The 13,927-nt window shown below is 41.2% G+C and overlaps 1 protein-coding gene across 2 annotated transcripts in view; it reads right to left on the reverse strand.

Annotated features, from left to right (window-relative positions):
* The window catches only part of klc1a (kinesin light chain 1a), a 75,394-nt gene that overhangs the window by 21,405 nt on the left and 40,062 nt on the right, over positions 1-13,927 (reverse strand). For both annotated transcript variants that reach the window (XM_083998808.1, XM_083998809.1), the window contains exons 7-11: positions 10,909-11,010; positions 3,086-3,259; positions 1,837-1,936; positions 1,435-1,487; positions 307-374 (exon numbers count right to left, since the gene is read on the reverse strand). In XM_083998808.1, coding sequence (XP_083854934.1) covers positions 307-374; positions 1,435-1,487; positions 1,837-1,936; positions 3,086-3,259; positions 10,909-11,010 — 497 coding nt within the window. The remainder of the gene's footprint in view (positions 1-306; positions 375-1,434; positions 1,488-1,836; positions 1,937-3,085; positions 3,260-10,908; positions 11,011-13,927) is intronic.

Raw genomic sequence — 13,927 nt, forward strand, 5'->3', positions numbered from 1 at the left:
CTGGTAACGTTGTGTTATTATCTCATAGCGTGGTGAATGTGCAGGTCACAACTTGTCCACCAGAGCGTTGTGGAGTTGTTGGATTGTGTATCTTGTTCCTCTTGGTGTAATTCCTTGTACTGAGGTCTTCTATGGTTCTTCTATGTATTTCTCATGTACTACAGACGCTGCCCCTAATCTAAATAAATAAAATAAATAAAATAAATAAAAATGAGACAGGATCTATAGGATCTAATTCAATAATTTATGAACCTCTAACATTTCCCATCTTCTCTCAGACACTGAACTCATCATTTACACACTGACCTGTCGACTTTACAGGCTTTGTACCAGCCTCCGTATTCTCCAAACGGTGAGCCGTCCTTCTGCTTCCCCTGCAAGACAAAACTCATGGTCATCATCATCATCATCATTTACCAGAACGTGCTTTAAAAGGATCAACAACACACACAAAACACGTTAAAGTCGTAGTTAAGTCTGCACAAGAAGCACAGACCTATAAACTGAACAGTGAACTGGCTGCTGCTGTAAAAGGAAGGAGACCCAGCGGCAGTGAAGAGGTACTTAGTGGTGGGATTACAGTCGGGTCAGGATTCCTTCCTCTGAACAAGGGAACGTTTTAAACCGTGACGAAATAAACTCCTAGTTGAAGAAGTCAGGGAGTCTTCGCCATCATCATCAGTGCTGGATGGTTATTACTGAGAGTTAATCTGCTTAATCCGGCTCTTTGTAGAGTCAATCATTCCTATTTCATCTTAAATACGATCATAAAACTGTCAGAGGAGTTTAATGCTGCTGTCACTGGTGCTTAGACATGTTCTCTGAGCCTGCGGCTGAGACTTTTTCTTTGTGCCGACTTTACTACAGATATAATGAAACTAGTATTCAACTAGTGAGCTGAGAGGGTTTTTCAGCTCCGCACGGCTTTTTCTTTACATATTTATAAGGTTTTAAAAGTCCTGTGTTGCATAAAGGTAGACGTTTGTATTAAAGTTACACACAGTATAAAGGTAGATGTTTGTGTCAAAGCTCCTTCAAAATAAAGGTAGATGTTTGTTTCAAAGCTCCTTCAAAATAAAGGAAGATGTTTGTAATAAAGCTCCTTCAAAATAAAGGTAGACGTTTGTATCAAAGCTCCTTCAAAATAAAGGTAGACGTTTGTATCAAAGCTCCTTCAAAATAAAGGTAGATGTTTGTATCAAAGCTCCTTCAAAATAAAGGTAGATGTTTGTGTTAAAGCTCCTTCAAAATAAAGGTAGATGTTTGTATCAAAGCCCCTTCAAAATAAAGGTAGATGTTTGTATCAAAGCTCCTTCAAAATAAAGGTAGATGTTTGTATCAAAGCTCCTTCAAAATAAAGGTAGATATTTGTGTTAAAGCTCCATACGGTATAAAGGTAGATGTTATAAATTAAAACAGTTTGCAGACGCTCACCTTGCTTTGCTCCTCTCTCTCCTCAGCATGCATCCAGATCGGTTTGTTCTCATCTGCAGGGAAAAAACACAAAATTCATGGAAACACAGAGAAACAACGTGACACAGATGAGCTCTGACAACGGTTCGCTGGGCGAAACAGCAGCAGCAGGAGACGAGACAAGTTTTTATGAAGTCTGGAGGAGTAAGGTTCATGTTCTTCAGCTGAAAAGGTCGTTTTTGTTTATATTTGTCTGCAGCTTGAACATACTGACCTTTAAGTTTGAATAAAGGGAACAGCAAAGGATCATGGAAGATGTAGCTACAGACAGGGAAGTCTGAATGTTTGTTTTGTACTGATTTAAGTCACTGTGGCTGCAATGTTTACAGAGTGTGTGTGTGTTTGTTTGTCCAGTCTTCGTACCGTCAACAGAGCCAAACTCCCTCTCGTGAGCGCGGGTGAGGATTTCTTTGTAAAGAGTCTCCGCCTGCTTGAACTTGCCCTGCTTCAGGTAACAGGACGCCTACAGCAGGAAAAACACACAATCAAATGCAAATATTCAGCTTCAACAATCACACACACAAGGATAATCCTGCATTCATGACAACTTGCAACCTCGGAAAAACATTGAATTGTGAAAAATGAATTGAACGGTGTCAAACTCGGAAATTACAGGATGGAAATTCGGGGTTATCATCGGAGTTTGACACCGTTCAATTCATTTTTCACAATTCGGAGCCAACTTTATAACTTCACATTATGGGATGCAACTAAAAGGGAAAAATCCCACAAATTTGGAAGTTCATCTTCAGAGGTCAGAATAATCCTAATAACGGAAAAACTAAGACTAAGACTAAATAAAAACTAGTCAATTCCTTAAAAGATAAAAACTAAGCTAAAACGGCTTCATCGCTTGTTGAACTCATTAAAACTAATGAAAATTTTAAAACTATAATAACCTTGGTGGGATCAAGCGTTTAATAAATACATTAAAATATATCAAAAAACTATCAAGACTAGATGAATGAAATGATTACAAGGAATTGGAAGAATGGAAACAAAAGTTATTTGTCGATGTTTTCACGCGTCTTCATCTGCTTCCAAAATAAACATAAATTGCTGCTGCGTATATTTTATCTTTCGTGTTCAGAAATCAGCCACAATCAGACAAACTTCTTTCAGCCATTAAAGGGATACTTCAACATTTTGGCAAATTGGCCCATTGCCATAATCGCTATAGTAATTGCTTTATTTGTCGGTGCAAGCTATTTTTAGAACGGCGGAGCAGAGCCGCAAGCTGCTCAGAGCTACGCTACGGAGGCTCATGGGATTTCTTGGTTTCCCTCATCAAACTCATCAAATACACAATCCAACAACTCCAAAATGCTCTGGTGGACAAGTTGTGACCTGCACATTCACCACGCTATGAGATAATAACAGAAAGTTACAAAACGGAGCAGTTTTCGAGGTAAATGCAGAGACTGCTTGCTGGAAAAACTGTTCCTGAACGCAACACGCATCAGCGGTTTTGCATGAATTTCCCTCTAAAACAACTCAGTCTGGTAACGTTCTGTTATTATCTCATAGAGTGGTGAGTTGAATGTGTTGAACTATCCCTTTAACCAGAACGCAGCATAAGAGAGTGACATGTTACAGCTCCGCCCCGTCTCACCAGGTTGTTCTTGGTCTTGGCCACGTTGGGGTCGTCGGGGCCCAGCTTGGTCTGGTAGATCTCCAGCGCCCTCATGTAGTAGTACTCCACCTCCTCGTACTTGCCCTGGTTCTGGCACAGCAGGGCCAGGTTGTTCAGCTGCTTGGCCACGTCGGGGTGGTCCTTCCCCAGCACCTGGGACGGAAACAAGAACAAGACAAGGAGGAGAGAGAAGAGGGGGGGTGAGGTGGTTAAAACAACGCTCGCTGCATCAAAGAAAACTCCAGCCTGTGTGTCCGGCATGCGCCATTTGGTCGACAGCTTGTGTCCAAGGTGACAAATTATCACCAGACTGGAGCCAGGAGCCGACTGGGGGTTTCTGTTCTGTGTCGTGACTACTGTCGGCATGGGTTACCAGGCTCAAGGTTTACCCAATATGAAAAAGTCATAGTTGCAAAACCACTAAAATACAAGCCGTTTTTTTTTATGTCTCGTCAAAGAGAGGAAGTGCAGTTCAGAAATCCCTCAGGTTGTGTGCAACTACAGCGACTATCAGACGACTGCATTTATTTCAATTTTATTTAGAAGAATACAATTACTAGTTTTTTTTAATTTACTAATAATCCAAATATTCTATATGCTATTTCAAAATAAAAGACGATGTTCAATGGAAAAGTTGTACCTTTTTTTTTTACCCAGACAATTCAAAACAACACATTTTTGAGCTGTAATCGCAATACTGCAAACCGTGAAACTGTGATATTTATCATACCATCAGTATCTCATACCAGCCCATGCCTACTAGTGACACTGGTTAAGTTGTACATCTATGTAAATATGGTATACTATATGGTATATTGTCAGCATTTCTTTGACCATATTTCTACTCTGAGGCAAATGTAGCATTGTTTTTTTTTTAAGTTGTTACTTCAGTTGATGCTCTCGAGTCTTATTCTAAGTCATTATCATCGCTTATGTAAGGGATAATGCCCGACGAGGTGTCCATTATCAGAAATTAATGGACGACGCGGAGGCGTTCGCGTCGGACGGTTGCTTCCCCGAAGTCCATTAATCTCTGATAATCGGACACCTCGAAGGGCATTATCCCGCTTATACCATGGTCACTTACGAGAAAAATACATATTCAATCATTCACTTATAATTTAATGTTGTTTTTACCGTTAAAATCATACGTCTTTCACAATAAGCGGCCGAGCGGACTATTTAATAACTCTCGTCGGCGATAAAAGAAAAGAAAAAAAGAGGGACCCGCTGTGACCGCAGCGTAACGTTACAGCCAGTGACTCTGCTACAGCCTGGTAGTTGATCAGTGAAGGGAGGTGAGGTGACGGCTTAAATGTTACGTGACACAAAGTATTATTTCAGACGGCCAGTGCACTTCTTACCGCTGGTGTGTTTACAGACTCCAGTGCCGCGATGCGCTGAAAAAAAGTTGTTTTGGTCCGAGTGTCCGTTGCCGTGGTTACCAACAAGCGTTTGAGCCAGCGCAGTAATATTTAGAACATAACCAGGCAATATGACCGGAACATCTTTATGGGTGTCCATTATCACTTTTTAATGGACACCCCGCAGCCAATCAGAATCGAGGATTCACCCAGACCATGGTATAAGTTGCTTTAATTGTCAGTTTTTAAGTCTATTTTACATTTCATTTCATTTCATTTATTTAGATCTCCATTAGCTTTGGCAAAGGCCATCGCTATTCTTCCTGGAGTCTACTTTCACAGATGAACTGTCCATTGCAGTCGATAAATACAAAAACACATCACACCATAAACACAATAACAACATCCATAACCACTACAACTCACCACGATCTACAAGACAAAACAAGACAAAACAAGACAAAACAACAAAACATAAACAATACAAACAACATATACATATTACTGGACCTTATTCATTTCCACAGTGTAGCTAGCTATTAACCATAGTTGTGAAATAATCAGATGTTTAACTCATTGAGTGCCATTGACGTCTATGGACGTCAATCAAAATCCAACGCTTGAGTGCCATTGACGTCCATAGACGTCAAATGCAGTTTTCTGCGGCTGGTAAATGGGGACGCTGTTGCGCACACTGTGAGTAATTTTGGGGCTTCTGGGATGTGTAGAACGAAGAAGACTGTAGATCAGAGCAAGAAGTGAAGAAGAAGGAGAAGACGAGCGCGATCGGTACAGAGATAACAAAGTTGGGAAAAGTTTCTATTTCTAGAGAAAAACGACGGGCAGAGCCTGGAACAAGTGTAACGTGGGGCTGGAGGAAAGCTTAGCCACAGATGCTATTAGCATAGCTCCAGCATGAAGTGATCGGAGGAGGCAGGAAAGGTAAACTGATCTAGATGATCAGCACCAAAATGCCGAAGCGAAAGCGGAGGCGGATCGCGGACTCAACCGACGTGACGACGAACCGAGAGATCAGCGCGGTGCGTCGCTGCCGCGGCCGCGTCCAGCACAGAGGCTGAAGACGCCACGACGTCTCCCTCCCTACTTCAGAGACGATGCAGCAGGAGGAGAAGTAGGAGAGGAGGGGGGAGGGGAGGGGAGGGGGAGGGGGAGGGGGGCGTAGGAGAGGCTGAGGGGGCAGCAACCGCTCGTACTTGTTGTATTTTAGTTGTTGTTGTTGTTGTTGTTTTGTTTTGTCTTTTTTTTGGGGTGGGGGTGGGGGGGGGGGGTGTCAATGAAAAAACATGTGAAATGAAATTTTCAGATGTCTTACATGCTTTTGAAGCCAAAATTAAAACGGATAAATCACTATTTTTCTTGAGAGACTCTCTTTCACAAAAATGCATTTTTCTCAGCTTTCTAGAAAAAAAGTTGTCTTTTTGGTGCAACCAGGCTCTATTCAACTTAAGATATTTCAAGAATGGAACAAGGTACAAACAAATGGTTTTTCCCTAGTTATATAGAGAGTCTCCTCTTTCCTTTGAGCTGTTTGGTGTTTTCAGAGTCATAGTACAAAATATTCTCTGGGTCTTGACATATTACTCAAAATGCCCCAAAACGCTGGCACCTGGCACTGACCATTTTATAAAACGTCTGGCACTCAATGAGTTAAAGACATTCGTTCCTCATAATTACATTAACTTACAGACAGTACCCAATACACAAGCAGACTGAAGATATTTCAAGTAAATCAGACAAATACTAATTAACTGTGCCAAATAGCTTCAGCTAGATAGACAGTTGTTTAACTAATAAGTGTTCTTTCAGTAGCTCTTTAAATCTGTATTTGTTATGTTCTTGGATGATATGTCGTGGTAGAGCATTCCATATCACCATGGCCCTATACATTACCGTGCTTTTCATCTTGTTTGTTTTTACTTTGGGTAAGGTGAATTTACCCTCCGTAGCATGTCTTGTTTTATAACAATGCTCATCTGAACTGAAAGACAAACGTTTATATAGAACCCTTGGCAATTTGGTCACAGACAGTCTTCTAATAACAGCTGCTACTGAGGCAGTAAATCTGTTCTTAACATTCAACCAAGAAAGACAGTTATGCAGTGTTGAGTCATGTGCGTCCCTGACACATGAAATGATTAAATAAATGAATGAATAAATAAATGAAACGTGTGACCCAGTTTTAACCTCCATGTCCAGTGTCGTCATTCTGGATTTACAGGAAAAGACGAAAGGTGTTTGCCGATGTGGACATTTTTCTGTTTCATCTCTTGCCATGTGGCTTTGACCTTGACCTACTTGTTGTTCCCGATTACACAGAAACTTCTCTCGATATCAGTGAGTGCACACACACACACACACACACACACGACCTGCATGAACCTTTAATTTGGGCCACGACTCAGACGGCAGCTGGAGTGACGGCTCACACTGTGCCACACTGATGGACTATTGACCTGTTTGATAAAAGGAAACGCTGAATACAGTAGAAAAACAGTATCTACCACTGAAAACTAAATCCTCCTCCGTGTACGCACGAGCAAAAAGAGGCAGAACCGTGAAAAAAACACATGTTTGTTTGCATTCATTTGGATATAAGAGCAGTGTAAGCTTTTTCCTGTTTGTTAAAAAAAAGAAGCCATAAAGCCTTTTCAGTCATGAGCAGTGATGCATAAAGAAAGGAGAGGGATCAGAGAAGGATAGAGAGAGAGAGAGAGAGAATAGAGGAGGTGTCAGGGAAGAAGACAGAGAATAGAGGAGCTGCTGCTGCTAGAGCCACATGAACACTGAGAAATAAAACCACACTGGGTAAAACTGAGAGGAAGCAAAGAGTAAAAGACAAGGGCAAACTAAGTAGTTCAATTCTTTCCTATTAACTGCGTCACATAAAGAGAGTTTTATAATAAAACTTGTATTGAACTCCTGAGCTGAGTCTTTACACATTTATAACGTTTTAAAAGTCCTGTGTTCAATAAAGATAGATCTTTCTATCAAAGCTCCATACAGTATAAAGGTAGATGTTTGTGTTAAAGCTCCATACAGTATAAAGGTAGATGTTTGTGTTAAAGCTCCATACAGTATAAAGGTAGATGTTTGTGTTAAAGCTCCATACAGTATAAAGGTAGATGTTTGTGTTAAAGCTCCATACAGTATAAAGGTAGATGTTTGTGTTAAAGCTCCATACAGTAAAGGTAGATGTTTGTATTAAAGCTCCATACAGTATAAAGGTAGATGTTTGTGTTAAAGCTCCATACAGTATAAAGGTAGATGTTTGTATTAAAGCTCCATACAGTATAAAGGTAGATGTTTGTATTAAAGCTCCATACGGTATAAAGGTAGATGTTTGTGTTAAAGCTCCATACAGTATAAAGGTAGATGTTTGTGTTAAAGCTCCATACAGTATAAAGGTAGATGTCCATGTGTAGTGTGATTATAAAGCAGCTCTAGGTTCTATATTAATACTGTGAAAGTATCAAAGCCTCAGTCCACAGAGAAATGCACACAGCCTGTATTCAGAAACTGAGCCTTAAAACCAGCCGTCAGGACTTCCTGTCACTTTGTGATGTCACAACAAAGCAGCCACTAAACAAGCCCCACCCACCACCATCCAATAACTTGCAGGATTTGGTTTCTCTGAGTGTTTTATTCTGAAATCTGCTCTATTTTTTTATTGGATCACTCAGAAAACAGTTGGAGAAGAGCCTCCAGTTTACTGCAGTATGAGATCAAACTCTGCATCACTGTGTCGTCTGATGCGGTGAAGTCTACACTCACTCAGTCTCCTCCTCCTCCTCCTCCTCCTCCTCCTCCTCCTCCTCCTCTTCACAACAACACATCTGACAGCTTCCCTGTAAACATCATTAGCTGTAAAGCGATTGGTATGAGCCTCACGCCACATCCAGGTCCAGGTTAGTGAGGAACTGATCGATGGACGCCAGCGGCTTCGAATACCAAAAGTGCTGCAACATGTGAAGGTTTCTGGGGGAATCTTCTGTCTTTTGAAGGCAGCTCTGCTCTGTTAATATTTTTCATATTTGTTGAAGATGTTTGAAGAAAAATCTGATGCACCAATCAATAGCTACAATCAAATTTGACCCTAAATACTTTATATAGTATGTCATTTTGTGCTTTGACTGATAACTTATACCACTAGAGCTTTAACAATTATTCAATTAACCAGTTTTTCAATCAAAAAAAATAATTAATAAGCAACTATTTTGTTAACTAATTTTCAAGCTAAAATGCCAAATCATGGTCTCTAGGTCTTTTTTTAAAATCACAGAAGAACAAAGGATTTGAATTTTATTGGACGGTCGTCACTGATTTTTTTGACAAAACACTGAAGGACTTTCAGTACAAACCCTGACGTCAGTGCAGAATCTGCAAAAATTACCATAATAACTTATCTGTGAACCTGTCAGTGTCTTTAAATTTAACATTATTTAGGTTCATGCAACAGTTAAATATCTGCAGTATTATCTTTAGGTGAATGAAATCTTGTAGCTAATTGACAAGTTATGTGAGTGTTCAATTAAAAAAAAAAAGACATTGTAATTATATTCAGTGCAGAGGTTAATGACAAAAATATCTACGATCAGCATCAGGATAAAATCTGTAAAGCTCTATGTCGGAAAGGAATATATATCCTACTTTAAATTCAGTGTCTTTATGTATTTTTTAAAGGTGTTTTTATAAATTTCCACTCAAACACAACAGTGAAAAGCTTCAGTAGCTTCAGTAGCAGCAGCTTATAAATTCTTCCCCTCGTCTCTCCGGTGTTGCTGAGGCCGAACTCGGTAAGAAGCTGAGAAACGATGAATCCATCTGATTCAGCAGCTCTGCCTCATCCGCCTCTCACCGACAATCCTGCACAGGAAAACTTCCAGGCTCAAGTCTTCCAGCTTAAGCAAAAGCATTATCCTTCGAGTTTAAGTAGCATAAAGAAAAATAAAATAAATAAAAAATCATTCAGCTTAACCAAAGCTGATGTCTCATTCTGAAGCGGAGGCAGAAGGAGGGTTTGTTCAGAGTCGAGGGCTGAGGACAGAGTCAGTCAGGAGTGAATAAAGAGCTTCGTCTTCTGCACCGGAGGATCGCTGAGCAGCTCCAACTACACATCAGATTAAATAATGAAGTTCTCCCAGGAGGAGGAGGAGGAGGAGGAGGAGGAGGAGGAGGCTGCTGCTGCACCGTTATACACCTTTCCTTTGAAAAGCACAAAGCTACCGAGATATAAAAAAAGGGGAAACGGGAATGACCTGGACCGAATCGCCTCAAGGAAAGACCGAAAAGAGCGACAACTGGATCGTTAGAGACAGAACAATTAGTTATTCAGTCTCTTATCAAGTCAAATATCTGCAGATTCTAGGTTTTAGTGTTGAAAGTGCTCTCATTAGACAATCAAGTTTAAACTAAGATTGAATAAATGAATGAATGAATGAATGACAGAAGCCTCTATACTGTGAACTTTTACTGGTTTTTATCTGTCCATCCGATGTCATTTTGAACTTTAAACTATCATCACTATCACACTGACACGCAGCCGCACCTGGAAACAAACTTTGATGTGTTTTCAAAAAAAAAGATCTGTGAAGTTCCTCTTTCTTCTTTCATCTTCGGTGTTTAAGTGGATCCAGAAACTTTATTCAACTTTCAGACAGATTTTGAGAGAATTGCGTGTGAGAAGTGTCTGGTTCTCTGTCTCGTCCCCAAACATTTCACCTCGTCGTCTTAGTCGTCGTCGTCCTCAGGTGCGTTTGTCCTTCGTTCTTCTGCCTTTAAACCCGGCGGTGACTCATGGGAAAACATGTCAGTGTTTAGTTTGGTGTTTGTCGAAGTACACCGGACACCGAGTTTGTCAGAAAGTGAAGTGAAAGTAAACTTAAGTGAACTGAGATTGAAAATCTGTTGGAGCTTCCTTATTTCTTAATTTGGTCGACTACTACTGAATGCGTTTCAGTGTTGTGTGTCATGATCAACCTGTTATTGAACAGAAATATGTATGTTTTACTAATTCTCTGTCTTTGCTCAAATTCAAAATGAAACAAAAAAAAAGAAGATTACAAAACATTGTTGTACATGATTCGGATTCTGTAATTAATGCCTTGTAAATTTGTTATTATTTCTTTCATTTCTATTTAAACGTACAATTAATTGTTGTTTCCTTTATTTTATTCTATTCTATTTTGTATTGTTTTGTTTGTAATGCTATTAAAGTATATTGATGTTATTCTTTTGTCTTGCTTTGTTATTTGTGCAATTAACTTTTATCGCTGAGTTTTAAAGATAAGCCCAGAGTGGGTTTCTACCTCACCTGCACATGTTTTATTCTTATTTATTTATTTCATTTATTTTGTTGATTCTACAATTGTGCAAATAAAATAAATACAAAAAAATTAAAAAATCTAATCTCTGACCCACCTTTTCTCTGATCTCCAGCGCTCTCTTGCACAGCGGCTCGGCCTCCTTGTACTTCCCTCTCTTCCCGTACAGGACGGCCAGGTTGTTGAGGGTGGCAGCGACCTGACGGATACACACACAGACACATTTTCTTATTTAAACTCTCAGGTCATTATTTCAAAACCTTCAATCAATCATCATCATCATCATCTTCACCCCATGTGTGCAACCGCAAGAGAGAGAGAGAGAGAGAGAGAGGGAGTGCAGAAACAGTGAGTGATTATGGTCGGGTGTAATTTGATCCCAATCAGCTGCATCATGAATCTCCAACACGTCGTGCACTGGAAGAGGAGGAAGGAGGGAGACGACGGAGGCGCCTGCAGGTCAGGTCACCTCTGATCTCTGATTCAGACCAGGATCTGGTGGCCATGTGGACCGGAGGTGAGGAGGGGCAGAGGGGTGAGGAGGTGGTGGGAGGGGGAGGAGGAAGGGGGAGGGGGGATCATCCAGGAAAGACACAAGAGGTGGAGTAACAGTGATAGAGCGAAGGGAGAGGAAGGAAAGAGCTCTACCGGTTCTTTTCTTTTCCTGAAGCTTCATCCATGCTTCCTCACATCTGCCTGCGTCTAAAAGAAAATCACTTCACTTCACCACCACGGCCTTAAAGAGGAAACTATGCAACAATTTTCACCTAAATTAAACAACTTCTGAGTAATTGTGATGAGAATGGAGGCTCTCTGCCTTCCACCTAGCGTCTCTTGGCTGAAAACCAACCTTGTAAGATCAGAGCCTCTGACTTTTGGTGAACTTTTGGTTCATTGACTCCACTGTAAAGACGAACTCTGCAGGATTTCCACCTTAACTCTGCTCCATGTGTCCCTTAGCTCCAGCTCCAGAGTCCTAGTTCTGGTTAAATCAATGACTAGTAACTAGTTCCAGGGAGAATGGAGCGTCTCTTGGCTGAAAACCAACCTTGTAAGATCAGAGCCTCCGACCCGGTGTCCCAGCTCTCGTCTCCATGGCGACACCGCCACATAAACGTAACACGCTAACCCGTAATCTCTTGTTTATGACAGATAAGACTACACAGATATACACATGGTAACATGGTAGATGATAAATAACCTTATCCACCGCTCCATGGATTGATTTCAACCGGCTTCGTTGGAAACAAACGCACATGGAGGAGAGGAGGGTTAGAGACACAGAGGAGGAGACACCAGACCTGGAGAGTTCATCTTTTAAATCACAACCATCAGAGAACATGAAGACCAACACGTTTCATGTTTTAGCTACAGATTAGATGAGACAACGACAAAGCGTCTATAACTTTCACCACAGGGTCTGGTCCTGGACCTGGACCTGATCCGCTAAAGACCTCGTCCACACAGAAACGGAGCTTCACCCAAAACCACCTTTTTCTTGTTCACATTGAAAATAAATCTCTGTACACACGGATCCACTGAAAACGTACGTACTGTCCACCAGACCTGTGTGTGTGGCGCTGTACCGCTGCCACACATAAACACCAAGAACAGAAGAAGACAGAAAGCTTCCCCGCTGGATTCAAACTCCAAACATTAGAAGTGGATTAAATGTTGACTGGGAGTCGTGTCAGAGCGAATGTGACGATGATGATAACGGACGAGATTCAGCCGCAGTGTCCCAGTTGTTGTTGCTGTTGTTACGTCCATAGACTGTAATGTCTAGTGTTGTGGCTCAGGTTACAGGTGAGAACAGTGTGGGGTATGACATCATCGCTTCACTAAAGATCCGTTTTTTGGTGTCTACACGAAAACGTTGGGGTGGCGTTTTCAGATTTTCCCACTGTGGGACCCGTTTTCACCTCCCTAAAACACAGTTTCTGTCTGGAATAAACGATAAAAAAACGTATGCAGATTCATTAAATCTGTGTTCATGTGGACGGGTTCTCATCAGTTTCATACAGTAGAAACCGGCCTCTGTTAAAACACAGCAGGTGATATGGAGACGTTTACAGATGAGTGAGTTTAAAGCCACTCCCTGTGTGAAAAATGTTGTGTACGTCCAAAAGTAAAAAAAGAAAAACCTCTTCCTGGTTTTTTCTAGTCAACTTTCAGACCAGACAACCAGGTCCTGTGTAGGCGTGAGGTTTCTTTTGTTCTCTCCAGCACAGAGGCATTCCTCTGTAACCCTGATCAGACTGCAGCTGGTTCAGGTTTATGGTTGAATGAACCGTGTGATGAGCTGAGACTCTCTACTCATTCCACTTATTTAGACAATCGATGTTGGAAAGTGACAGTTTTCATGTCCGCATGAGTCATCGTCACCTGCTGCTGCTGCTGCTGCCCACCTGGCACAGCTCCAGGCCATTTCATCTTAAATTAATAATTAAAAATAATAAAGTCTGGCTCTCTAAATCAATTTAAAGGGATAGCCATTTTGGCAAATTGGCCAAAATATAGTCATAGCAGTAGGTTCGTTACCTTTAATTGTCGTAGCAAACTATTTTTAGAACGGCGGAGCAGAGCCGTGAGCTGTTCAGAGCTACGCTACGGAGGCTCATGGGATTTCTTGGTTTCCCTCATCAAACTCATCAAATACACAATCCAACAACTCCACAACGCTCTGGTGGACAAGTTGTGACCTGCACATTCACCACACTATGAGATAATAACACAACGTTACCAGACAGAGTTGTTTTAGAGGGAAATTCATTCAAAACCGCTGATGCGCGTTGCCTTCAGGGACAGTTTTTCATCAAGCAGTCTCTGCATTTCCCTCTAAAACAACTCTGTCTGGTAACGTTGTGTTATTATCTCATAGCGTGGTGAATGTGCAGCTCACAACTTGTCCACCAGAGCGTTGTGGAGTTGTTGGATTGTGTATTTGATGAGTTTGATGAGGGAAACCAAGAAATCCCATAATGAGCCTCCGTAGCGTAGCTCTGAGCAGCTCGCGGCTCTGCTCCGCCGTTCTAAAAACAGCTTGCACCGACAATTAAAGGTAACGAACCTACTGCTATGACTATAGGGATTATGGCAATGGACCAATTTGCCAA

This window comes from Trachurus trachurus, assembly GCF_905171665.1.
Source record: "Trachurus trachurus genome assembly, chromosome: 22".
Taxonomy (NCBI): domain Eukaryota; kingdom Metazoa; phylum Chordata; class Actinopteri; order Carangiformes; family Carangidae; genus Trachurus; species Trachurus trachurus.